Raw genomic sequence first — 27,481 nt, forward strand, 5'->3', positions numbered from 1 at the left:
CTGCTTAAGCAAAGGGGTTGGACTACATGATCTTAAAAGGTCCCTTCCAACCTAAACAATTCCATTTTGTCTACACCACCAAGCTATGCTTTTGATTTGCATAAAGGTAGTTCCTGCAATGAATTATCCTACCAAAAATATCCTTTAACTCCCTACCAGTGGGGCAAATGATAAACAAGACCACCTCATTACAAGGCTTAACTTTGCATGATTCACATTTTTCAGCCCTCCAAGTAAGTCCACAGCAGCCATTACTCCTTTGTGACAAGGACAGACTTTTTCTGATGCTACTGATCAACCAAGAGAAAACCCTGGACCGCTCTTCGATGCTTACTATTTTGGGGAATACCCTACTGCCACTTCATTGGTAAGGAAAAACACACACACAGGACTTTCCTCTAGCGCCCAACATTAATACTTTTTTTTTTTTTTAATTAAATGAACAAGTGTAATTTTACCTGAGAAACAAGTACTAAATAGATCTACACAACCCACTAGTTTCAGACAAGAGGACTGTTTGAAAGCCAACTTTCAGGCCAATGCCAATACTGCTACAGTTCTCTCTCTCTAATCAAGTACACAAAAGATCCCTCTACCTAGTTTTAAGTTAATCACATTCATTTACTTTGCTGTCCAGAGAACAGAAAACTGCAACTTAGTACTTCATCTTTAAAGTGGACAAGTCAATGTAGACAGAGTTAAGACACTTCACTTAAGAATTTTCATTACATTGTTAGACGAGGCAAAGTATACAAACTGACATATGAGCCTGAGTACAAGGCACTTGATTCATCACCCATTCTTGTTGCCAGAATGATACAATTCTACAGAGCTCGTTATTTCTTAATACCTTGCAATACTCATAAAGAGCTTTTGCAAATTTAGGTTAAATACATAGCCTTTCACAAAGAAATTTTTTTTAACTCAATAAAGAGCTAAGAGTTTAACTCAGTAAAGATTTAAAATCTCAATAAGGATATCTTGAAACCTCAAGGCAGGATTATTCAAAGCAGTACGCATTATTGCTTTCATTTCAGCCTTTTTAAAGAGTTATTCTATGTGTAGTTGCAAACTTCACCCATATCACATTCTGTGTAGTTACATATATAAAAGTACATGTACTTGCATTCTGTTCAAACATCAACCATTCAACATTTTTACTTACTGACAAATTCCTAGAGTATACACTTAGTACATGACTCAGTAAATTATTAATTAATATCAGTATCTCAATATATACTGATACACATATGTGTATAGAAATACACACTGTCACTAACACCAGAGCCCACAGACCTCTCAATATTGTTAACATCCATATTAGCACTGAAGGAAGCCTCAGGTGCAAGTCTACAGACAGGTATACATACAAGTAGTAATGCTCTTTCATAGGCACTTAGTTTTTATGGCTGTTGCTGGTTTTCCACCGCAGCGATGAATCTTACCACCCTAAACTAAACTGAAATAAAATGCAGTGCAAATCTGTGAAATCAACTCATATACAGAAAGCATGCAAGAGTACTGTCAGTATCCAGCATGCATTTAATTCAAAGAACCTACAAGCCTCAGACTTCCGCTAAAACTGAGGGCAAGTCATAGTTCCTTCACAACAGAAGCCCTCTCTGTCCACTGACTTGATGCAGAAATCTTGGATCCATAGATCTGTTCGAATGACACCTATTCAAGGCACTATTGTATGCCTAAAATTATGGAAAGTTTGCATCGTCTGAAGTTGCATTCCAGACAATGTATTTCAGTGGGGTTTTTCCTTCCCTCCACACTCAGACTTCTAACACTATATTACAACACTAATTTCACTACACTAGGATATTTTATTGTGCTTAATAGTCTTTACATCTAAACTTCAATTTATTACATTAGTCTTTTATTATTTCAATTTAGCATCAGAATTAATTCCATTTAATATTACATCTTTAAGAACAACTATCAGATGAGAGAGCAGTGTCTTCAAGGAAGACAAAGAATATAGATCAAAATATCACCAAGAATATATTTCAGTAAAATTTACACAGAAACACGTACAATAGATATTGTTTGAAAATAGTTCAGGGAGATGTGTAACAGCAGCAAAAGCTGATTGATATTAAGTCAAATTATATTATTTCATTTCACAGTAAGTGCGATCTCTGGATATTTGCAGCTTATTTTCCTTAAAAATGTTCGCTTGCATGGGTTGATATGCTCTGTGGGCAAGTTTTACAAACTACAAAGCTTCTATGCCAAATGCGGCACATTCTGCCGTCAATAGAATACCTTGCATAAAAAGACTAAAACAGTTGTATAACTATCTGGAGGGCTACGTAGATTCTTGATATTTTAACTTGTAGAAAATAAGAAAACAGATGGTGTACTTTAGGTTTAAATGATTTATCAAGCCATATTTGTCTCACACTAGGATTAAATAAAGCGTAAGTACAGATTCTTAAAACTGCCCTTTTCACTAATACTGTATTAAATGTGTTGAATGCAAGTACACTTAAAGCATATATATGTAAATATTGTTAAAAGAAGAGGGACTACTGGTAAAGAACTGACTGATGTTTATCACCATGGAAGCAGCATTCCACAGTGACTTCAGCACTTGGTGTTAAGAAGTGCCTCATAGGTCTAGAGTTCCCAGCTACTGTAACAAGATGAGCCGCCAACCTGACATACAGCAGGGTAACACTATCCACAGAAATACCTTGTGGGGGAAAAAAGTGACCTCACATCCTTTTGAGTTCTCAAAGTTATCACATTCATCAAAAATATAAGGCAAGCCCTGTTCCCCCACCTAAAATGTAAACTACTTCAGAAAACTTAAAAGAAAAAAGAAAAAAAAAAGCCAAATCTCACTTGTAAATTACATCAGCAAAAGTCATTTGAGGTCCCCACAGTTTTCTTGGTTATCCTCGGAGGACAGAATCTTCCACAGGCAGCACATATAGATCTACCGCTTCTGGTTTAGAAGTCCTAACGTTTTCATTTTAAACGAACACACCTATAACTACCAATCTAGACCAACGGGAGTCAACACTCTAAGGAACACTCACTAGAAAGCAAAAGTAAGATGGATAAAAATTAACACTATGGATGCAAATACTGGTACTTAACTTCCCTTCAATAAAATTGTATAGAAGACAGACAGATCAGAGATATGAAAGCATAAAGAGAAACGTTCCAGTCCCAGCTCAAAAGTATTAGGCTTCTTTAGGCAGCAGCCTGCAAGGAATCAGGTAAAGACTTCAATGAAACGAAAGCAACTGCACAACTCCACTAAGAAATAGTGGTATTTAGCAAAGGAAACAGAACCCCCTCCACAGCCATTGCTTGGGAAATTGCTGTCTGCTTCTCAGATTTTTTCCAGGCAGGTATCCATGAAGCCAGACTTCAGGAAGTAAGCTTTAGTCAGTTGGACAAGACGGGAATTAGCAAGATACCAACACGTTCATATGAAGAAACACATTATTGCAAACAACATAAATAAAATATATTAGCTCCTGTAAAAGCTGTTTAATATGCAAAGCAACTTTAGATCTCTTAGCTTAACACATTATGGTAAAAACAGAGTAAGTTGTCCCATCAGTAGCTTAAATTGCTGCCTCTAGCTGCCCCACTATACCTTTGTCTGAAAAGTGTTATCTCTGCTACGAAAAAAAAACCCAAACCAAACCAACAAAAGTTACCAGCAAAGTTTGCAATATAATAAGTCAGTGGAAAGGTAACTAATTTTCCTGTAAAGCAACAATACCTCATCAGCCATATAGTACCTGTTGTCTGTCACCTGACCTGGATTATGTTTGCTGCAAACAAAACCGTGTGTTAACTTTAGACATAAACAATAAGCTATAAAACAATAAAAAGGCAAGTTCTATCTTTAGCCTTGACAACTCAGTCTCTGGAGAAGACTCTCCAAAAAGCTGTATCAAAAAAAAAAAAACAAACTCTCAGAGAAAGACAAAAAAGTACTTAATTTTTTCAACAGAGAGCAGAAAATTAATTGAATAACTTTCCAAGAAAGAATAAGAACATTGTAAGTCTAGAAACACTGCACAAAATCTCCCCTACCCCCCTACCAGAAGGGAAATTCTTCCCTAAAACTCCAGAACAAATCAAAACACTTTTTCAATTAGAGGTGAATATCCACAACAGAAGTCCAAAAATGAAGGTTATTAAAGAATTATACTAAAAACACTTTGTAGAAACTGAAATAGAAATTTGTAAAACTATACACCTTTCTTTAGTGTCACATGCAACCCAGTCTGAAAAAAAAAAAAAGAGAAGTTGAGCACAACTCAAGCAGAATATCAACTCTGAGAAGCTTCTCTGATTGTGCAATCTGCTGTCAGAGCTCTAGCTATATTTCTGCAATAAACATTCCATCACAAGCAATCACACGTCAAACAGATATTTGAAATATGCAACTAAACAAGAACTTAACACTACTTAAGAATTTGTGCATCATTATGCAGTTTCATAATGCAAACCCTAGCAAAGCCCATGGACTTCTTTTTCATGTATTGATCAAAAAAAACTTCACTTTCAATAAACGGAAGATTTATGTATACATAAACCCAATGTTTTTCTGTATTTGTTCTTTTTTCCATGATGAATATAGCCACAAAAATGATTTTAAAGTGATGTGTTTTTTCAAAAAGTTAATAAAAATTCCATGAGAATTATTTTAGATATAGACAAGTTACTTCTACCGCCAGGTACTAAGATTCTTCAGAATTGACAGGATTTTGTTACTAACAGGAATAAAACAGCAAGTTTTTCACATTTTTAGAGGATTTGCACTGATAGAACACTGCACTTCTGCTAACAAATTGTTTCCAGATTCGAGAATCCAATGCATTAAATTTATAAATTGACCTACAACATGCTTTTACCCACTACCTTTAAGCAATTAAAAAAAGTGTAATAAAGAGACACGCTCTTTTTCAAAATCCACTTAAAGAAAAAATTATAACATGCACAGACAATGCCATTAGTAACACAATTTTTAATTAATACTGGATGTTTAAGTGTATATTCAAGCCACTAATACTGACTACTTTCAGGTCAAGAAATATTTCAACAGTATTTAAAACCAATCTCTTCTAAGCACTCTTTTTACCCTTTCTCACACCGTAGTACAGTCATAACTGAAATCTTGAATGCTTTGGCCTGCATGTAAAAAAAGAGAGGTGTAACTACAAAATCAAAAACCTACGTGAAAACATGGTTCTATATTCTAGTACCGAAATGACAGAACAGAACCAAAGCTCTCCATGGAAACTTAGCGTGGCTTTTTCCAATTGCACGTTTCTCACATGATAATCAGTAAGGATTTTATCATATGTAACACTACAACAATACAAGTCAGTTTGCCTGGGATTTTCAAGTACAGTATTTCAAAGACTAGAGGAAGAGAGGAAGTATTATAAATCCACTAGTGGGATCCAACACTTGTCATTTCAAAAGGGCCCAGAGATGTTGTGATTTAATACATTTGCAAGTTCATTTAGGGACATGCAAATAAGTTTTTCTATGTTCCTTTTAAGCCTTGAGGCTCAAACTTGAGGAAAACTAAAGCCATTGACTTCATGTACAAGAAACAAAGTATGTCCCAACATTTCCAATACAGTTGCTCCAGCATGAGACACAGACAGTAGAACTTCGTAAAACAGTGGTATTCAACTTTTAGAACACTGGGTATTTTCACCAAGCTTATATACTGCTATCATAAGGATGAAAAATACTAAAATGCTAAGAAATAGCTGAAAAACAACTCTTCCAGCAACTTTTCCAGCTACATTGATATGAAAGAGTAAGTCAACTCTTCCCTAATACTATTCTTCCTACATAACACTTCGGAACTTGGAAAAACATCCCCCCACCCAAAGAAAATGCAGTAGATTGATATGTATCCTCCAAAGACATGATTTTCTTTTGGAGTTTGAAGAGGGGAGAAAACAAATCTTAGCCCAAGAGGAAAGAGAGCCAGGGCTGTCTGGACCATTGCCACTACCATGGAATCTTGTCAAAGTCTCTCCTGCCTGTCCTTACAAGAGAGCAAGGCTGAGCTTGGGCTGATTAACTTAATCTGTACAGGAGATGAGGGCAAGCAATATTTTTGTCACACCATAAGAGCCTGCCATGAAACAAATAAGAGCACATTAACATTACATTTTCTGCTCCTCCATCCCACAGACCATTTTGAGTAGCTGTCATTTAGTTTCTCATTAAACAGAGAGCAAAACTGATGAAAATGTGTTTTCTAAAAAATAAAACACAAGCTAAAGGCTATGTTTGACTTGCTTCCAACTTCTATATGATTTTTTTTCCCAGCATTTGTTTTATGAAAGAATTTTTCCAGCATCCAATTTAAAAAAAAAAAAAAAAAGCCATTAAAAAAGCACTACTTACTTGGAAACCTACATGAACTAAGGGACTAGTGATACCTTGTATGTGTACATGCATGTGTATATATATATGTAACCAGTGGTTCAAAAGCCATGTCCAGTCAGGTCAGGTAGTATCTACTACTTCCTATTCGTATAAACTCTATGTTTGTAAAACACATCGTTAAGCAAGTTCCCAATTTCTAAATACTACAAAATATCAACAAGTGATAATCCAGGACATAATTAAAGAGCAGTAGTATCATCTCAAGAATTCAGAATTATACTGTTGTCAGACATCCTGCACTTCACTTTCCAGAAGTCCCTGCTGGACCACAGAGCCAACTTCTGAAGAACTACACAAATACATGCATGTAAACAGCCATTTTCGAAACAGATGCTTATTACCAACCATGGTCATTTTATAACTGAACATACTTACCTAGCCTCAGAGACTTAAGAGGAAATTAAGAAAAGTTACATCTTTTGTGGTATTCAAACAAAACACACTGGCATTGAAGTAAACTCTGTTATTAAAGTTAACTAGACTCTGAATTACTGATAAGCAATTTGATTTAGAAAAGGAAAAAAACAACCACTTGGCAGTAGGAAAGGTCTAACAGTAGGAAGTGTGTGTGTGTGTATACATTTTGTATACGTACATTTACACATCCCAAACAACCAACCCTTAAAAATAATCAAAAAAACCCTGACCTATCACTTTCATTTTGTGATGAAATTTTGATTCACATTTCAAAAATTGTTTGCTTGGCAGGAGAAATAAGAACCACCAAAAACTGCAACAGACACACATACTCTTCTGCACTTGAAAAATTACAAGTAGTTCATGATGCAAAGCTCTACGCTTAAGACAAAGTCTTCAGAGAAGACAAGCAATGCAGCATTTCACCTAATACTGTCATTTATAACACACTCAAAAACTCCCTTACTTGCTTCAGTCAAGATGCCACATTCTATGACTTGGAGCAAATAAAAAAAGAACTGAATTTCCTCTCTTTTTTGAATCAGTATAGATCAACTTCAAGATCATATCACATTCAAACGTTTAGAGTTTCTTTCTTGCTCCTTCCAATTTGGATTTAAGGGACAAGCATGTGAACTGGTCCTTTCTTAATAATTGTGTCCCTTTACCTATTGAACTATGACATGACAAATCTCAACTCTTATATAATCTTACCTCATTGAAAAACCTCTTAATCCATTTATTCTCTGGAAGATAAGATGACTATCTTGGGTTCAGCTGCGATGGAGTTAATTTTCACAAGAAGATGGGAGGGAGTACAGCCAGGACAGCTGACCCAAACTAGCCAAGGGGATATTCCATACTGTATGATGCTATGCTCAGTATATAACTGGGGGAGCTGGCCGGAGAGGAGGAATTGCAACTCGGGAACGGGCTGAGCATCAGGTTCCAGGTGGTGAGCAACTGCATTATGCATCACTCGCTTTATTCATTCTTTTATTAGTGTTATTGTTATTATTACTTCACTCCTTGTGTTGTCTTATTAAACTGTCCCTATCTCAACCTGCAAGGTTTTACCTTTTTCTTCCAATTCTCCTCCCCATCCCACCGGGGTGAGAAGTGAGCGAGCAGGCGCATGGTGCTTAGTTGCCAGCTGGGCCTAAAACACGACAATGACACTTAGTCCAGTTTAACGGATTCATTTAAAAGCTAATTTTTATAAATGAGAATGCAGGTTGAAAGATGACTGTATCATTTATATCATCATTGACTATATCTCTTTTTTGTACATATTGCTGTAAGGAAACAGAACACAGCAGAAGATTAACATCAAGTCAAACCAATTCCATCTATGAACAGACAAGTTATTCCTTCTGAAAACCAATATGGAAGTTCACAGCTATCCAGAAGACAAGAGCAAGAAAGTCCAGAAAAAGAGCTGAGTGGAGTAGTTCTAAAGTCTCATATGCTATTTCTACATAAAAATTAATCTTAACAACTGAAAACCTTCTGAAGATCCTACAACCTGACTCACTCTGGTTCCAAACACTGTTTAATACCATGAGCACAACAAAAACATATTTTGATTTTTAATTACCAAAACGCCAAAGCCACCAATAAGTATGGCAGAGCCAGCACTAAGATCTTAAGAATGGCAAAGCCAATAATAAGATATAGCTTACATCTCTTATCCCATCCTCAGAATAAATTCGCTGCTTTCTGTAAAAAGGGAGAGGCATACCTTTAAGTGTCTTAAAAGATAAACGTAACTCTTACATCTTCAGTTCTGTGAAGAGCCAACTACAGACACACTGTATTCTGAACTAGTTGAAATACAAACAGAAAGCTGATGGTAAAAGGATGACTAAAAGATATCCTGATTTAACCTCTTTTCCTTGCCACACCACAGTAATAGTGCTTGAATTTGCCCGTTTGGCACAGCAGATGTTGGAGCAGCTACTTTCTTCAAAAGTGAATGGAGGATGCCAAAAGCCTTACGTAACTGCAACCGAAAAATGACCAGAAGCACGAGCTGGAATTTGATTTGCTCTTTCCACTGAGTTTTTCTGATGCATTTTTATTTCATCTAAAACATGTCCTGCTATTAATCACGGTAGCTGCCCCCCATCCCAAAAAACCCAAGACATAAAAGGAAGGTAAATTTTAAGAGGTGCATATCTAAGTACTACAGCTACTGCATGTAGCACAAGGGTAGTAGCTGTATTAGACACTGATACGAAACAGAAAAAAGATGCTGTTGCAGCAAGACTGTGGCCTCACTCTTGACGGACACTGACCTGGGGTTTGTTGCTATAGCTCATCCTAACACCTGTCTGATTGTAAAAGTGAAATTCTAAAATTAATCTCTGGTGCTTCAAAGTTTTATTACAGAATAATAATCTGTTGAGAAAAAAATACACTTGAAATTAGAGCATAGCCTGGGACTTTTTTTTTTTTTTAATTCTTCAGGCTTTATCAGAAAGACACCAGATTCAGCCAACTACTTCAGTTATCTTTTGAAAGCATATTGACAGGCGTACTTGAAGTCATGATTTTATGCCCAAATAAACTGCTTATCTTCATGCAGTAAAACTTAACTGTTGCTTGGCTACAGTTGACTATATATGGCAACAATCTTTCATAATTCCCATCTGTATTACTGCCACACTCATGACAAAGAATTACATCCCATTCACTGAAAACTTTATTCCATGCTAATTCTTAATTTGGAGTTATATACTACTTCTCACCTGAAGCCATCATGAGACAAAGAGAGCAAGAACTCTTTCTAGCTCCTGATCATTTTGCAAGTTTCTCTTAGATTAGTAGAGATCTTTTCCCAACCAAAATGGATAATTTGAACTTGCTGGTTTACATCTTGGGAATATTTTTTGTCCTCCTTCCAGATAGAGTCCATCTTCACTTAAAAGGTATTAAATGTTGCAAGGAGAAAAAAAATAAACTCTACAGGAGCTGCTTTTCCTATTGTTTTTCTTTTTTAAACTCAGATACAATTGCAATTTATAGTTGCCATTTAGGATGAAAAATATTTAGGAAAACACCTAACAGCAGTTTATCTTTTTGTCCACTTAAAAACTAGATTTGTTGTGTATGCATTCTGTGGTTGAGTTTCCTTCATTTCTTCATGCCACTAGATTTAAAGATTTTTCTCTTTAAGTCTGTTGCTTTTTTTCAGTCTGACCAGATCTGATGTTACAAGACAAATGACAAGAACATTGTGCTGCTCAGCATAAATATCATATCCTGTACAGTGTTGCCTCAGCAAATGGGACCTTGATAGCTATGGCTGAGAAAGCAATTTATACATATAGTACATGTAATTACTGTGTGCTTAACTAGCACTGCTGCAAACAGATTGCTGCACTGATTCAAGAACTTCCCTGATGCTTTGAAACCAAGCTAGAAAAAGACAAAGGGAAAAACCAACCAGTGAAACACTGTACAGGTATTTCCTCAAAAGCTTGAAAATCACAGAACCATAGAATGGCCCAGATTGGAAGGGACCTCGAAAGGTCATCTGGTCCAACCTGCCATGGGAAAGGGAGCTTAGGTGAGATTTTCTAGCACCCTGTCCAGTCACATCTTGAAAACCTCCAGCAATGGGGACTCTACCATGTCACTGGGGAGGCTGTTACAGCAACTGGTTGTTCTCACTGTAAACAATTTCTTTCTCATATAGGTATGAAACCTCTCCCAGTACAACTTGTACTCATTGCTCCTTGTCTTCTCCATGTGGCTCCTTGTGAAAAGATAGCCTCCATCTTCTTTGTAGCTGCCCTTTAAGTACTGGAATACTGTGATGAGGTCCCCCCGAGCCTTCTTTTCTCCAGGGAGACTCCTTCAGTCTTCCTTCACAAGGCAGGTTCTCTAGCCCTTTAATCATCTTTGCAACCCTCCTTTAGACCCTCTCCAGTCTGTCTGTGTCTTTCTTGAATTGTGGGAACCAGAACTGGACACAGCACTCCAGGTGCGGCCTGACCAGCACCAAGTGGAATGATCACATATCCATCTCTGCTAGTAATGCCCCTGGGAATGCAGCCCAGGATCCAGTTTGCCTTTGTTGCTGCAGCAGTAATCTGCTGACTCATGTTCAGCTTGTTGTCCACCAGGACTCCCAGGTCAGCAAGGCTGCTGCCCAGCCACACAGACCTAAGCCTGCACTCAGTTCTTTCATTATGTCCTCCCAGGTGCAAGACTTTGCACTTGTCTTTGTTAAACTTCATACTGTTTTTACTTGTCCACTGTTCCAGCCTGTCCAGGCCACACTGTAAGATGGCTCTCCTTTCTGAAGTGTCCACCTCACCATCCAGTTTAGTGTTATCAACAAACTTGGTGAGGGTGCTTTCAATCCCCTCATCCAGATCATTTATGAACATGTTGAACAGTGTGAGGCCCATATCTATACCTGGAATACCCCACTTGTGACAGGCTGCCAGCCTGAGTAAAAACCACTGACCACCAAGAGATCTTCTGAGATATTCTTAAAATAGTATATTTGATGTCTCACCAACTCTAATTCAACTACATATTAGCAAACTTCATGCAGATAATTCCTTGTGCCATTTTGGTGTCATCACACAGGATATAGAAACATTCTCATCATAGTTCCTTCTAACAAAATCTAGAGTAGGAAATTGTAATTTCACAATATTGAAAACAAAAACTATCAGTTATTCTGAAGCTTGGAGTACGTCAACTGAATTTGCAGGTTTTTTGTTTTAAAGGAAAATGCATGTCAGGACTTCATCTTTTTCAGTGTGTGTGTGTGTGTATTTATAAAAAGAACTATGAATATACTGAACATAAATCTTTTCTTTATAGCCAACTCATTCATTTAATGATGATCCCAAGTGATTAATGAAGCTTTTCACAGAAAGGCTTTCCTGGAAACCTGTGCAGCATACTTTCAGAAGTAAAAGGCAAGCAATAGCTGCATGTGAATTTGTTAAGATAGAAAAACACTACCTACTCAATATGTAAGGCTTACAAGAAGGAGAACATTTCAGAGAACTAATGAACTTTATTTATTACAACCCTTGAACTATTTGGGTCAATGGAACATTTTAGTGATCTTTCCCCCTTTCCTCCAGCAATTACACTACTGGAAACTACGGCAAACAGGAACAGCCCCCTGTTACACTACTGAGCATTATCAGCTGAGCATTGGACACTGTAGTTTGTAAGTTTAACTGCAGTTTAAAATGCATACATCTTCATTTTAACAGCTTCGTATACACACACAACAGAGCTCAAACAGTCAGGCACTATTGAACTTTTTCCATAAAAAGCACCAAACTTCATGAAGCTCTTCTTAATTTGTCTCCAATTTTCCCCCTAGAAAATACAAAAAATCCCTACCACACAGTCTATGCAAAGTTAGAGACCAATGAAAATTGTCAACGTTAAAGTTTCCATGCCAGTAAAAAAGTTAAGGCGTTGTAAAAATCTACTTATTATATTGAAGCAAAGTAATTTTTAGGCTCATGTACTAATATGTGCACTAATACACAGAGAAACCAATATTCATTACTTCAAAACAGTATCTGGCAGCCATAAGTCCATGTTCAGACAAATTAGTTTCTGCTATTTATCTGTGGGAACATCTGTAACTAAAGAAAACACAACTCTAACTCAAAATACTTAAGAATCTGAAAGCAATGACTTGTATTAAAATAGCACAGTTCAACCCTGCATCTTCACTGCTATGTTATAAACAGATTCACACCTTCCCCTCCACGTAGTCCAAAAAGTCTTCTTGTGGAGAAGACGACTTTTTGGGGTCTTTTATTTTTGCCACATGTGTGCTTGAAGCTTGATGTCTGTTTTTCAAATACACCATGGTACTACCAGTGAAATTTCCCTACCTCTTCAAAAGAGTACAAACAGTAGCTTGCCTCCACGCCATCAAACCCACAAATCCGGGGCGGGGGGGGGGGGGGGTAAGTACTTCTTTATTTTAGATGCAGGAAATAGAAATTCAAAACAGTCTCACAAAAAGCCTGAAGAAATCAGGAAGCCCTGACTTAAGTTACCATGGGCCAAACAATTCCAACCCCAAAATCATCTTTAATTATAATCTTCCTAATTTCTCTGCCCATTTTCCAAACCTCGTATTTGTATTTTTATCTTACGGACAGACAAGATTTCCTTCTACACAAGGAACATTTTTTCTGGTTCTTGTACCGTACTACCACCCCGTAAGTGAAATCTGTTTTGTGTTCTGCAGTTAGGAATATTCAAAAGTACAAAAGGACAGTATCACAGTCTGATACTACACCGATGCTCCGTATTTGTTGATATTTCATTTAATAAGTAGCAGGAGAAAAGAGGGTAACATGACACACCAACTTTGATTTCAACTTCTCTGTCTTTTCAGGAGAGATCTGATTGGTACCCAAATAAGAAAAAGTATTTAAATCAAATGATTCACTTTCCACAATCTCAAAGTCAAATGGATAAACAGTTACTTTTTAAACCTATTAAGAATGAAGTGATTTATGGTAAGCAAATATCCTCTGTACAAGTTTAAGAATTAACTTGAGAGCCTATGAATATACAGGATTGGCATTACTGAAAAAATTACTTTTGTCATCCGACCATTTAGTCGCTCCTCCTCTTCCTATCAGAACTTGATTACTACTTTACTTCTGCAGTAGAAGTGAAACAAATTAACTGATCTGAACAGTGAAGAACGTGAGATCTTGATAACAGACATGCCCCTTCTGTGTTAAAAAATCAAGTTATTCTTGTGTTTTGCAGAGCTGAGGACCCAGGTATCTTGCCCAAGTTAAGCATGAGCTCATTTGGTTAACATGGCTTCCACTTTCTTCTAGATGAAGAAAGGAGGCTTAACCAATAAAACAGCTCATTTCTACAGCTCTAGGATGGATAAGCTGCACTTCATTATACCTGAAAACCATTTGTTTATCATGATGCAATTCCAAGGCAAGCAAGATATACAGGAGATTGTCTAATCTTAAGTATGTGCTTTAGCTCAAAGTTGCAAGTTACTTGTTAAAAAAAAAGAGTGTGTCTTTTCCATTGTTATGAAAAATGTTATGTTGATTCCAACTCCTCTGAGAAAATAAATGTATTTTGTGAAAACATCAGATTACTTCTGAAAGTAATTCTCAAAAACTCATAGCCATATTTCATTTTTTTCACTTTTGCTAACCCATCACTTTGTAAGAATTTTTTTTTAAGTTAAATGTAAAGACTTGACTGGTAACTAACTCCTCTTTCAGGACAAAGCTTACCATTTCATCAACTTGCTTCTCAAGTACACCTTTGTTGGATGCTGTTATTTCCTCCCACAAAACATGAGTAATGCAACACTCTGGAAGGTAAGTTTGCTGATGTTGAAACACACAAGAAAGATAGAAAATGAAAGATGTCCTGTTTTGGTACAGGTACTCAACCTCTCACAAGACGGCCTGATTTTAAGGAAAATCTTCAACTGCCTATGCTGGTTGAATTTTAAATTGAAAAATTAAGTTTCTACGCCCAGGGCATCAGAAGCTTGGGAAGAAACTTCCCAACCTGCAAATACATGGTTTTAATCAATCTTTTCTTTTATTCCTGACCATGTCTATGAGTTTGTCAAACTGCAATGAAACAGGGTATATCAAAAAATTCCTTTTTTCTTTCCCCTAGAATTCATAGTTCTCAGACCCTTCTTTCCAATGAACTTATCAAGAACTATTACAGAAACTATTCTTTATATGAAGGTGAAGTTGATCTGTCTCCCTTCTTTGCCAGGACCTCAAAGAGGAGGCTATCATGACCAAAAGAAAAGTTAAGGCCAAGAACAATGCAGCCATCCGAACTCCTTCCTGATGCTAGCCAAAAATCAACTGCACTGTACAGAAGGCAGAAAGTTACACAGGAGTCACAGTTGCCGTCCCAGAACCGAAGCAGCTCCAGCAGCACCAGCATCATAACACTCCAATTTTTCCTCTAAATGGCATCTTTGATTACAACCCTAGTCCAAACTGCTGATGAAAATAGTGTTATGTATACATCACATCAAGGATAAAAGCTTTGTTATGAAAGCCTGAAGGCATTTTAGGACAGAAAAGAAGCAATAGGAGAAAACTTCAAAGACTCCTCTGACCTTACACTCATGAAGAATTAAAAGGGAGAGAGACTTTTAGTCGTTTCCTTGCTCCAATCCAATCTGCCAAGTGGAATCAATGAACAGCTCTGAGTCTGTAAGTTACTTGATACAAGACCTTCTTTGTGTTACAACTCTATTCTTTAGATAAATAACCCATAATTCTCCTGAATATGGTCTTCCTAACAAGAGTCTTCACAGCTTGTTTCATAACCACAATGTGACTTGTTCCAAAGATTTCTCCAACCATCTTATTTTACAAGCCAAAAGCATCTCCAGACACTTTAAGGTCATGCCACATCCCGAAACAGCATGCACAAAACGGCTTGTGGGGTATGAGAAAGGCTGAGAACAGCCACAAGCATTTTAGTAAAACACAGAAGACAAAAGCTCTTCCAGAAAGCATACTCATCTATTCTCTACAGAGAGAGCCTAACTTCTTAATGACATCTCCAATTCCAAATTCAGTGTACTCTTTAAAAAAAAAAAAAAAAAAAGAAAACCACAACCCACAACCAAAAAACCAACCCAACAAAACACACAATCACATCAGTAGTTCAGCTTTCACTCCATAGCCCTCAATGGGCATTTTGTTATTTCCATCACCATCTTTGCTCTGCTAGTGTTGGCAGCAATAGCCCTTGTTTCAAAGGCCATGACAATTGTTGCCAATACTAGCAGAGCGAAAACTTCCAAGTCCAAATAAGTCTACCATTTGGCTGCCACCATTTTTGCCCTTGTATCCCTACAAAAGAGTATATATAGCATGTAACAGCAGATTTGAACGTCCCAAGACCACCACAAACCATACCATTGTTATGCTAGCAATTGTTTGTTTAATTGCCAATGAACTTAGTAGTAACTGGAGTTTAAGGAGGAGGACAGCAGGTCACAGAAGAGGTATTAGAGCAATAAACAAACTGCTAGGTAGATTGAAGTGGCAGAAGAACCTTTCCTCTTTGCAAGAGGAGAGTAAATTCTGTCAGCTTAATACTGACAGGATTCTTTCTGTGCCTTCAATCAAAGCTACTTTCTAAGAAGAGATTAGTATAATAATATATTGGTATAATGAGATTTCTTAAAGAAGGGCTTGTGAGGAAATTCTATGATTCCACCTCTAACACTGACAGCAGTGCATAATATCAAGACAAACTGTGAGGCAGTATTACCTCTATTTTCAACTACAGCTTCATGTTATGCCTGCTATTGTTCTGCACAACTTGGCATCTGTGAAAAGGCATGGGGCAAGTATAACCAGCACAAACTCATTGTCCTACCTTCAGTCTCACTCCTCCCTGAAGGATCTTCCCCATCCACTCCTACTCTGTCATCTCCTGGCTGGAAAGGCTTCCTCCCCGCCTAAGTACCTTAACATAGAGTCACTTCACACTTGTCAAAGGTACCCCTAGATCTCAATGGTGGAATTGACATGCTGGACTCTGTCATCCATACTCAAGGAAGATAGTGCTTGTTGTACTAACACCTTGCACTTCAGCTTCTACCACAGGCAGTCTCTCCTTTTTCACCTCCATAGAAACAATATTATCATAGCAGTCAGTCACTACATGGGAAAAGAGCCGTCTTGTATTAATGCATTTCATATGTGGATATCTAACATCAAGAGACTTTATCAGGAAGTATCAGTTTTCCTCTCAATATATTCATACCTTAGAATTTAATATATCTGAATACAATGCAGCACTACCTGAATGCTATGCAGCTTTTAAGAGGAAAAAAAAAAAATAAAGGCAAAATTACTCAGTATTTGCATAACTATTCGAATTCAATGCTTTCTTAGTTATATTTTTTAAAGTGAGTACTATGACTCATGAAGATCTGTAGGAAAAAAAAAGTACATATTATACTTCTGTTTCCAGATCGATTACAAGTTCTCTAGCCCAGACACACACAAGCTAGAAACACATTTAGGTACTTGCAACCTACAGTCCAAAATAAAGCCTTAGTTTGTGTAGTGTTTTCTACAGAGGTTTCCAAGCATCACGTCTTTCAATTATCTCAGACCATGCAACTGAAAAAGCAGGAAAACTTTCACATATTTCTCAACTCTATAAAAGAAACAGAAAAATGAATGCATATAAGAAATTTAAGAGGGAAAGCTGAAATAAAGAAATCAGCGGTTGGATTTAAATTAGGACTTATTAATAAAGAGATCTCAAGTACTGTCCCCATGACAGTTTGTATTGTATAAATATTGACAGGGAGTGGCAATCTTTCAGTTAGTTAAAACCGATCCTTTACAAGATTTTGAGTATCAGAATAGACTTTGACCTGTGCTTCAGTTAGAAGCTGGTACTGATCCTATGCCGGTTCTCCCCTAGCAACATGGGCAGCTAACCAGACCAAGTAACTGCTGCTTGTCTAGACAGTCTCTGGACTTCTGTAACTAAAGATGCACCACAGCATGTTATACTCTGCTGATGTTGTTTGGATATCCATCAATACTGAAAAGGCCAAGAAGAAACCTGACTAGAGATTACACTACAGGAGATCCAATTGTCTCAGCAGAGCAAAATACTATGGACAAGAAGAGCTCCAAACCACTTCTTCACAAAGATCAAGTTTCAGCTCTTGTTCAACCACTGTTAATCAGGGTGTTTATTTCAGCAGACTACCAAGAAAGCTAAAAGATGGTATTATTTGCATTTGTTTTAAATGAGTGTTTAAACCGGTGTTGTCTGCATAGTCCTTCCAGTTTTACCAATATTGTCTCATCATTCTTCTGGCTTTATTACTGCTTCAATGATTGGACAAATGAAGGCAAAGACATAATAGTTTTCAACCATTCTCTAATTGTGTTCTCAAAGAAGGAAGTTGAGTTTTTCAGTATCTCCATTTGGAACTGCAATTTCTTGATGACAAAGGAGTTTCAATAAATAGCATCAAGCAACATTCGCAAAAAAATAGAAGTTCTTAATTACATGGTTTACGACCTCTCAAATTAAAGATAAACATCCTGTATTGAGACAAACATCTCAGTATTCCTTGGTAAGAGACCTAAAAAAACTTTTTATTTTTATGTAATAATAAAGTATGTCCTAGCGAATTCTGCTAACAGCAACTGTGAGGCTACCAATATCATCCACGCACAGTGCTTCTAAATATTTATTAAGATCTCAATGAGTGGCTCCTGAAGCAATCAGTGTCCTCAAAGATTTACAAACCAACAGGTTGATTTTCAATTTGTCTAACAAACAAATTCCAGGTGTTTCCCTGTTCCTGCCCACCACCAACAAAAAACTAAAGCACTCCACAGTTGCCAGGGAAAATGACACTGTTTACAAATATTTTTACTTGATAAGAGCATTTATAATCTACTACAGAGTTTTGGTTGTTTTTTTTTTTAATTCCTCTTGGTGAAACGTGTCCTAACATCAACTTTCTATTATCATTCTTGATTACCATTTTTTATAGGAAAAATAAATAATTACATACCTACAGCCTCTAGTTTTTGTAAGCAGAATTGGCTACGTTAACTGTTATTCCTGTATAAAACCTACCATATGCTGTGAATCAAATGCTAACATTTTGACAGTCCCACCATCTCTACTGTTAACTTTCTAGAGGCTTACATAATATTTAAAAAGTATTCTAAAAGGTCCAACCTGAAATGAGAGTTCACCAGGTTACTGCATTTCCAAAGCCAATTTACAGCTGCATTTTACCTTTGATTAACATACCAAGTTACATATTTTAATTTCACATCAACCTATATATTTCATAATTCTTAGTGATAAGCAGGTGATATTAACCTGCAATTATATTTTTGCATATAAAGCTTGTATATGGTAACTTGAAGACACAGAATTATATTTCTAGGTCAGCCAGAAGCCTTATTTTAAATCTAACTACAGAATCACAGAATGGTTTTGGTTGGAAGGGACCTTTAAAGATCATCTAGTTCCAAGCCCCCTGCCATGGACAGGGACAGCTTCCACTAGACCAGGTTTCTCAAAGCCCCATCCAACCTGGCCTTGAACACTTCCAGGGATGGGGCATCCACAGCCTCTCTGGGCAACCTGTTCCAGTGCCTGACTGCCCTCATTAAAAATCTTCCTCCTTATGTCCAATCTGAATCTATTCTCCTTCCGTTTAAAAGCATTGCCCCTTGTCCTGTCACTACAGGCCCTGGTAAAAAGTCTCTCTCTGTCAGAAGAGAGAGACATTCAGATATTCTTTCCAAATATCCCCAAGTCCTTCTCCTCAGGGCTGCTCTCAATCCATTCAACACCCAGTCTGTACCGATACTAGTGACTGCCCCAACCCAAGCGCAGGACCTTGCACTTGGATCTAAAGAATGGTAGAAAGGTGTCAGTCATGACACTTCCCCTTACTTAGGCAACTTACAGCATTATGAAGCTGACAATCTGCAAATGTTCAAACTCTGCTTTTTCTATGTATGATCTTCATTAGCGAACGAGTAAGCTTCTCGGATACCAAGTTTCTCCAGCATTTTATCACTCAGATTCTAAGAGCATAGTTAATGTGGTTTCAGCGAAGGCGATTTTCAACAGTTATTTTGATAGATAAGAACTTCTGAAGTAAGGGTACTTTGAGTTACATTCTTTACTTTATTTATTTACCAAATCCCTAACCACAAGGTCTTCAGAAGTGCTTTCAAACAAGTTAAGCAGAAGGGAAAAAAGGTCTAGTGACAATACAGATTCAGAACTCCAAATCCCAAAGATGAGGAGACCATCTCACCTTCTCCTACGCAAGACAGATGAACATGAATTCATCTAGCTGAATATGAAATAGACCTAGGAAAAACAGGTGAATCATGCTCTGTACCTGTGTATTTTTGGTACAACAAAAATAGAAACAACTTGAGACTAGATAAAACAAGTTTGTCATGTGCAGTGTTTACTGTTGTCAGTTAATTTGAAGCCAAACTGCTGAACAAGTGAAACATTTGACATCTTTGAAGATTAAGACCATCAAAAGTCTGAAGTTTTAAAAATCAACTACTCAAGTAATTGGCTAAGTACTTGAATAATTGAGTTAGTCAAGTGTCTACATAAAACATGAAAAGACTCTGTGAGTTAGTATCAGAGCAGAGAGAGCACCAAAAAACATCTTCATGAAAATTTACTAGTTACTTTTTAATCAAAAGCACAGGCAGCTTCAGGTCAAGATGCCCCTCATCCGTTCACCTGTTACACCCCTCCCTCCCCACTCTCCAAAAACTGGAAGCCCATAAACCCCAAGGATTTAGTAAGAAACACAGAGGAATAAGAAATCTGGTTTTATTCCAAAATTGTTGTAGAAGTATGCTCATTGAATACTACTTCCCACTGCTTAATATCATTAATGAGACACTAAGCTCAAGTTAATAGCTAGTTGCTTACGTTGCCTTTGGCTCTACTTAGCACACCTATGGTATTCACACCAGTATCTGATCTTTGCATGCCCTATAGTGTGACTACCTATCTAATGCAACCTTCACAGTGTTATTAGATCTCTTCAGGACTGTAGGACTCCTAGTACCTTATATTTTGAGAAAAAGCACTACATTATGCCATGACACATTTTACACAGAACTTAGGCTTTGGCCTTCTCACGGCTCATCAGAAAAGACAGCCCATCTATGATTTCCTAGCCTACTACTAAATCAAGTACATGGAAGGCCCAAAGAAACAAATTTAGTTACAGACAGTTGCAACTTAGGTTTCTTACTGTTTTTATTACAGTTGCACAAGAGAAAACTGGACAAATAAACACATCTCTCTCCTGCACCTCAGCTTTATGAATTTCCTTCCTGCAGCATATGCTGCAGTTACGTAGTCTTCAGTGTGTCTTTTCTGCCTGCTCTGTTGTCAGCACTCTTCTCCCACACCTTCCTGAAATGGTAACACGCCTTCCTTTTTATCAGCACCCCCCCATCTTCTTTTCTTAGTGTTCTCATACTACTTCACATAAATTTAGAATCTTTCTAGCATACAAAACCTAGCTTATGACATTTACAAAAACCAAAATGGTTACAAAACTGATTTAAAGGTTATTCCATGCCTGCCTTTTAGTCTACAGGGGATACAAACTGATGAGGAAGAAGAGTAAGAACATAAGCAAAATGAATTAAAGCTAAAGAGGTTAAAAACATAATAAGAGAAGGTAAGGGCATTGCTGAGACTTTTCTTCACCCAGGCAAAAAAAAGTGTTTCTTGAAACTAAAGGCAAACTCCAGCATCTTAAGCCTACATGTATAGAAGATCAGATGCTGAATTTAAAGTGTCTGTGTATCAGTTATTCATATATTATGACTCAGAGACACACAGTTAGCTAACACCTTTGCTCAGGCAAAGTAAAAGCAATAATAAATAACAAATTCACAACTTTAATCAAAGAAAAAAAGGTTTTTAGATTTGAAAGGGTTTTTTTAATGTAGTCTGATCATAAAAACATGATTTTATTTTCTTTTTAAGTGTACCAGGCCTAGAGGCTGAGAAGTCTCTCTCTTTAACCAAGGGCTGCAGGGAGGGGAATGGGGTGTTCATCTTAGAAGGTATTTTAAGTGCGGATCAATTACACCTACACCTAAGCATTTCTTCCTTAAAAACATATCCACATAGATTACAATGTATTTGATACATCAATAGCACCTTGGGCCAAGAATGATGCTTGTAGTGTGAATCATCACACTAAGAACTGGTGTAAAATATTTAAATGCTTTAAAAAGTGTTAGGATACTCAAATTCTATAGAAGAGCCCAAGAACCAACTCAAGGTGAGAGATACGAAACAAAGCAAAAATCCAGCCAGCAGAGAGATTGATATAGTGACCAAACACATATGAAGTTAACCTACCAGCTGATTTCTTCAGAAGAAGCACTTTCTGTTTTAATTGGTATTCGTTTAAAAGAACAGTATTTGTAACTAGGGCTAACAAAAAAAAAACCACCCCAACAACGTAATTCTGATGACTACACCATAAAAAGCTGCCTTTAAAAGAATACACAAAGGTATGACCAAAAATCTCAGATTTCTAAAAAAAAGTCACTTTAAATGACATAAGACCTTAAGATCCAAGATGCAAACACATGTTCTAAAACTTTACACAAGCATGACAGGAAGCATCCCAACAAGTTCATTCCCAAACTGACTACAGCTTAGCTCCAAATCGCAATTAAGATAACTGAACTGAAAAGGGGCAAATCCTTAAACAGATTAAAAAGTGAAGGAATACAGTTAAAGATACTATCAACTGCATGTCTGATACCTGCAACCTCCTTACTATCACTGTAGAAAGGTCCCTATAGTATGGCCAGCATTAAAGCACATGCTAGCAAATTGAGTCATGGTTAAAACTGAGTCATAAAACTCTGGACTCTTAACTAAACCTATACTCTTGACATCTATCAATAGAAGCTGGGTGTAAAAGTGTTGGATTTGACAGTAGTCTCGAGTTGTCAAAATTGACACAGTATATCCTAAGCATCAGAGCTCTTCTCATTAGTTGTGGTTCTAAGATGACAGATATGTAAACTAGATCAAAAGCAGCAAGTTAACTGGAAGATGCAGTGCTATTTTCCCTTGTGGCAGCAACATCCACAAGGCTCTGCTTTTATCCAGGGATGTAGGTTTGACCTGTCAACACTTCAGAAGCTCACAAATCAGTAGTAAGCTAAACAGAGTACACAATATCATGAACTTGTACAGATTCTTTCCTTAGATTCTTTTCACCTCTCTCACCACCGCCAGTAAGCTTTCTGCTAAGAGCCATGCAGCGGAAGATGAAGAATGACTATTAAGACCTATCTCCTCCCCCAAACCCCAAATGTCAGAGTTCATACTAGGAACAAATTCAGCTTACTCGTTCTCCTCTCTGACAACAGAAAGACAGAAAAATATACACTAAAGAACTTATATCACTTGCTACAAAGAAAAGAAATTCTCTACTTCAGCATAAATGCACAAATTACAATTTGCTACTATTTACGGGCATCTCTAGGCATATCTAAGTACCCAGCTACATCCCAAACACATCGGTTGGATTTGGCATGTGCTTTGTTGAAGTACTTTTTATAATCGGAACTAAAATATCATCCAGTTTGGTCAAGCAACTACCAAATGATGTTGGCTTTATGTCAGGAAGTGTTAGGGTTTGCTTTCTTACAATGCAATTCTAACACTGACAGCACTGGAGAGATCCATGAACCATCAGGTATGATCAAGTAGGGAAACAATAAGCAAGCAGCCCTCTATCCCAGGCCTAACACACCAATTAGTTTAAAATGCATTTAAACCCCTGCCATGACTACTTCCCCACCTGTATGGGCATATTAAACTTAGAGCTGTGTTTTACATGTCATTAGTTAGCATTTGCAAACGTCTATGCTAAACAGGCTGAAGTCAGTGCTGCAGCGCTTAACCACAATGTAAGAGGACCTCACGCTTCAAAAAAAAAAAAAGTTGCTGTTGAAGAAGGAATTGATATATCAAAGCTATTTACAGTCTTCTGCTCACACACAGGACTGGCACTCACGAACTACACCTTTGTACAAAGTGTCCACCGCCCCTTATGAGAGTCGGTGAAGAAAAGAAAGGTGCACGAAGCGAGAGAGATGACAAGTCTGAGGCAGGACCGGGCGGGCACCTCCTTGGCATGAAAGCCGCTCTCCCTGCAGAGAGACATTCACGCACCCTCAGCCTCCACGCTGAGTAAACAAAACACTAGTGCAGAGCGAAGCAGGGTGGTGACTCAGCCCGGAGTGCGAGATTCGGTCCCACAGGGTAAGAAATTCGGGGAGACGGGACTGGGGGCCCATCGGCCGCTCCCTACTCACCAGCAAACAGTCCACGTTCACTTCGGATTTGGGGTCCTTTAAAGTCACATCGATTTTTTCAAACCGAGACTCAAAGCTTTCTCCCGTCGACATGTTTCCAGAGATAAAAAGCTTCCCTTATTCCAGAGCAAAGTAAGGATAAAAATAATGAAAATGTAAAAAAACAGGAACAAGCGAGCACAAAAGAGAAAGCACACAGCCTATACCAGGCTGAGGAGCGCTTCCTGCAAAATCCCTTCAATCACAGAAGTCTCTGAGGCAAGTCCCCCACGCTGCCCCGCCAAGGGGAGAGAAAACTGAAGGCGAGTCCGCGGCGGGGGGGACGAGGCTACTTCTCCCCCCTTCACGCACGCACTTTCCTGAGCTGCTCACAACTCTGTAGCAACAGGTTTCCTCTCCCTCCCTCCTCTACTCGGGCCCCAGCGTCTCAGCAACCTCATTTTCCCAGCCGGGGAAGCCGCCCTGGGAGCCAGCGTAGCGGTTCCTCCTCCTCGCCCTGCAGGAGCGGCGGCGGGTCGGTGCCACGTTCCGAAGCGCAGCTTTCTTTCCGGAAAACCAGAAGAAAAGGCAACAACAACAGAAAAGCGAAAAAAAAAAAAAAAAAAAGGCAAAAGCCTGCAGGCACACCAACAAGGCAAAAACGAGAGGAAAAAAAACACAACGTAGAAAATCCTCTCGGCGGCGTGTCTCAGTGCCGTGAGGTTGGTCCTTCCATGGGCACAGAGCGAGGGAGCCCGGGGCGGGCCGGGGGGAGAGGTTGCCCCTCTCCTCGGCTGTGCCCTGCCTGCTCCAGGCGAGCGGGCGGGCAGCGCAGGGCTGCCAGCTGCGCGCACAGGCCGCCCCGGCCCCCGCTGCGAGTGCCCCCCGCGGGCAGGGGACGAGTCACTTCAACGGCGGAGCGACGGCAACAGCATCTTTCTTCCTCTCTCCTTCTCCTCCTCGCTGCGCGGCCGCCGGCGGCTCCTTGCTGCCTCCCGCCGCTGCCAACACCGGCTCCGCTCCCCCGCCCCCCCCACTCCTCCGCCTCACGTACGGGACGGCAGCCCGGACCACTTCAGGACCGACCCGAGGTTGCAGCGTGAGAGGGAGGAGGGAAGGAGGTGGCTTAAGGGGAGGGGAGAGCGTAAGGTCCGGCCGCGGCGGCTGTGAGCAAACCTGCGAAAGACACCAACATGTCCGCCTTCCTGTTTGAACAGTCGGGCGGGCGGGGGGGGGGGGGGGCGGCTGGGACGAAGGCGCAGGGCGCATGCGCGGAGGGAAAGGCTCCGGTACGGGCAGGGAGGGGAAGAAGGCAGGAGGTATGCGCACGAGGCGGGGGCGCGCGGCCGCCGCTCCTCTCCCACCCGCCCTCCCTCCCCTCTCACCCGCCGCGCCGCCGCTCAACGGTCGGAGGGGGCGCGCGCGCGCCGTGCCCGCGAGACCCGGGGAGGAAAGGGCGGGAGGGGCGGCGGCGGCGGGAGCGAGTGGGCGGCGCGCGCCAAGCGGCCGCGGCAGGACGCGGGGGGGAGGGGGCGCGTCTGAAACGGTCCGCGGCTCCGGTGGGGGCGGGGCGGGTTTGACAGCCCGGCGGCGGCGCTGGGCCCTTCCGGGAGGGGGGCGAAGCGCCCCCCTCGTACCCGTTGCTTCTGGGTGCCCCTCACGGCGGTTCCGGCGGGCCCTGCGCGCAGGCGGAGGGGCGCGCGGAGGCGAGGGACCGGCGTCGTGCTGGGGAAAGCGACCGTTCCAGTCAGGGGTCGGGCAGCGCCGGCGGCGGACCGCGGCGTGCCGGGGAAGGAGGTCGCCCGCCGAACGTCAGCCCCGGCTCCCTGAAGGCGCCTCGGAGCTGTCGGCTCCTTCCTCTGCGGGAAACTGCGGGGGCCGGCCGCCGGCCCGGCTCCGCCGTGAGGCGGGCCAGCGTTGCGCAGCACGGGCCTCCGCTGGCTGCTGGGAGGAGACGGGCGGCTGTGAGGGTCACCCAGCTGAGGGTGCCCACGGAGCCTCTGGGGTCTCCATCCTTGGAGATCGTCAGAAGGCGGCTGGACGCGGCCCTGCTTGAGCGAGGGGGGGGGGGGCTGGAGAAGTTGACCCCCAGAGGTCCCTCACGACCGCAGCCACTCTGCGATCCTGTGTTGCCCGGGGGAGGAGAGGCCACCTTCCCCAACACCAGAAGTTCAGAGCATTCCAGTTTGTGTCCTGACAAGAGCCATGTGCAGGGTAGCACACCTACCTCAGAAAGAGTAGAGAGATACAGCGTTAAACATGTAACCCCTGCAGCGTGTCTTGGTGTTTCCAGTTTAAACCTTACTCCCAGACTCCAGCAGGGACTGTTTCTTCAAATAAGGAAAGTCCAGTAAAGTAATGGTTTCAAATAATATCGGACAGAGGCCGCTGCACTGGTTCAGTTCTTTGACTTCCACTGCAGTTCTAGAAATGGCAATGGCATTTTTATAAAGATCACTAAAAATTATGTAGAGAATGTCAAGTCATTAATCTCTGGTCACTGAACAGTTGCCAGTAGCAAACCTGAATCACTAGCACTACAAGTTATTTTCAAAGTCATGGTTAAGAAACAAATGATCTATAGCCAAGTGCCAGGGCATTTGAGCTATTCGGTCTGGGATATTCACTACTTGCTGTCTCGCTTTATCCAGAGAAAAAAAGAAATGGCATTTTACATTTTGCTTTTTCTTGTCTGCAGCTGCCTGCATCTTTGTTTTTGTTTTCTAATGAGAAGTATGTATGGTCAAAGCAAAAATACATGCTGCAACAACGTTACACTGATGTTTACTTTCACTCGTTTTGTGCTGGCTATTACCACAGCCCTTTGATTCAGAGGGTTTGGTCACTCTTGGAAATGCAGATGTTCCATTTCAACAACCACAGTCCAAAGAGAACATCTCCTGTACTCCGCAAGCTACAGGCTGTAGGCTTGGGATCATTTCATATGTGATGCGGCAAGTAATTCCTAAATTACAAAGAAAATGCTTCTTACAGTCCTCAAATTAAACAAGATGAAAATCATTAGAGATGCGGAGCCTAATTCGCAGTGCTCTTGGGCACCTGGTTTAGGCATTAAAACATAGGCAGGGATGATGTCAGGCCTCAGCAGGGTGATTCGAAGCACCTAGCTGTAAAGAATGCTAAATTCATGAGGCCTGTAATAGAGTAAGGAAGAGGATGCCTGAATCTGCAGCTCAGTGGGCAGGATCACCCTGTAGTGACACAGTCCTGAGCCATGCTCCAGGTGCTGCTCATGTGTTTATTCCGATGTCTATGGGAAAACGTATAGGTACTCTTGGAAATGCAAAACTTCTTCCATCCCCTCCAGGCCTCCCTGCAACAAAGCTACAGGGGTCTTACTCTCACTTTCCCCTTGCATCTTTGTATTACTTTTTTCACAGTGGCCCAGCTTCAACACAGTAGGTGGGAAGAAGAACCATCCTGTTGGCTTGGCAACTTGGAGAATTCACTGAGATAGGAGAGCTGGGCATCAGGCAGGCCCAGCCTCACATGTCTGTTTGCTAGTGAAGGAACTTGCCTCTAGACCAGTACACCCGAGTATCTCTTCCAGTGTTTGTGGTGAGGGCAGCTGTTGTGTCTGTGTTCAGCTGTGTGCAAACTCGGTGTGTTTCAAACACATCTGTCAGACTGTGCTTTTCTCACGACTGTGGTGGAGTAAAAGTGCTTGTCTGTCTGTC

The 27,481-nt window shown here is 40.2% G+C and overlaps 1 protein-coding gene across 2 annotated transcripts in view; it reads right to left on the reverse strand.

Moving 5' to 3' along the window:
* The window catches only part of ROCK1 (Rho associated coiled-coil containing protein kinase 1), a 94,968-nt gene extending 69,950 nt beyond the window's left edge, over positions 1-25,018 (reverse strand). For both annotated transcript variants that reach the window (XM_052788653.1, XM_052788652.1), the window contains exon 1: positions 23,805-25,018. In XM_052788653.1, the coding sequence (XP_052644613.1) occupies positions 23,805-23,897 (93 nt within the window). In that variant the 5' untranslated portion in view covers positions 23,898-25,018. The remainder of the gene's footprint in view (positions 1-23,804) is intronic.
* Between the last annotated feature and the right edge of the window lie 2,463 nt (positions 25,019-27,481).

Source organism: Harpia harpyja, chromosome 5 (assembly GCF_026419915.1).
Source record: "Harpia harpyja isolate bHarHar1 chromosome 5, bHarHar1 primary haplotype, whole genome shotgun sequence".
NCBI classification, from domain to species: domain Eukaryota; kingdom Metazoa; phylum Chordata; class Aves; order Accipitriformes; family Accipitridae; genus Harpia; species Harpia harpyja.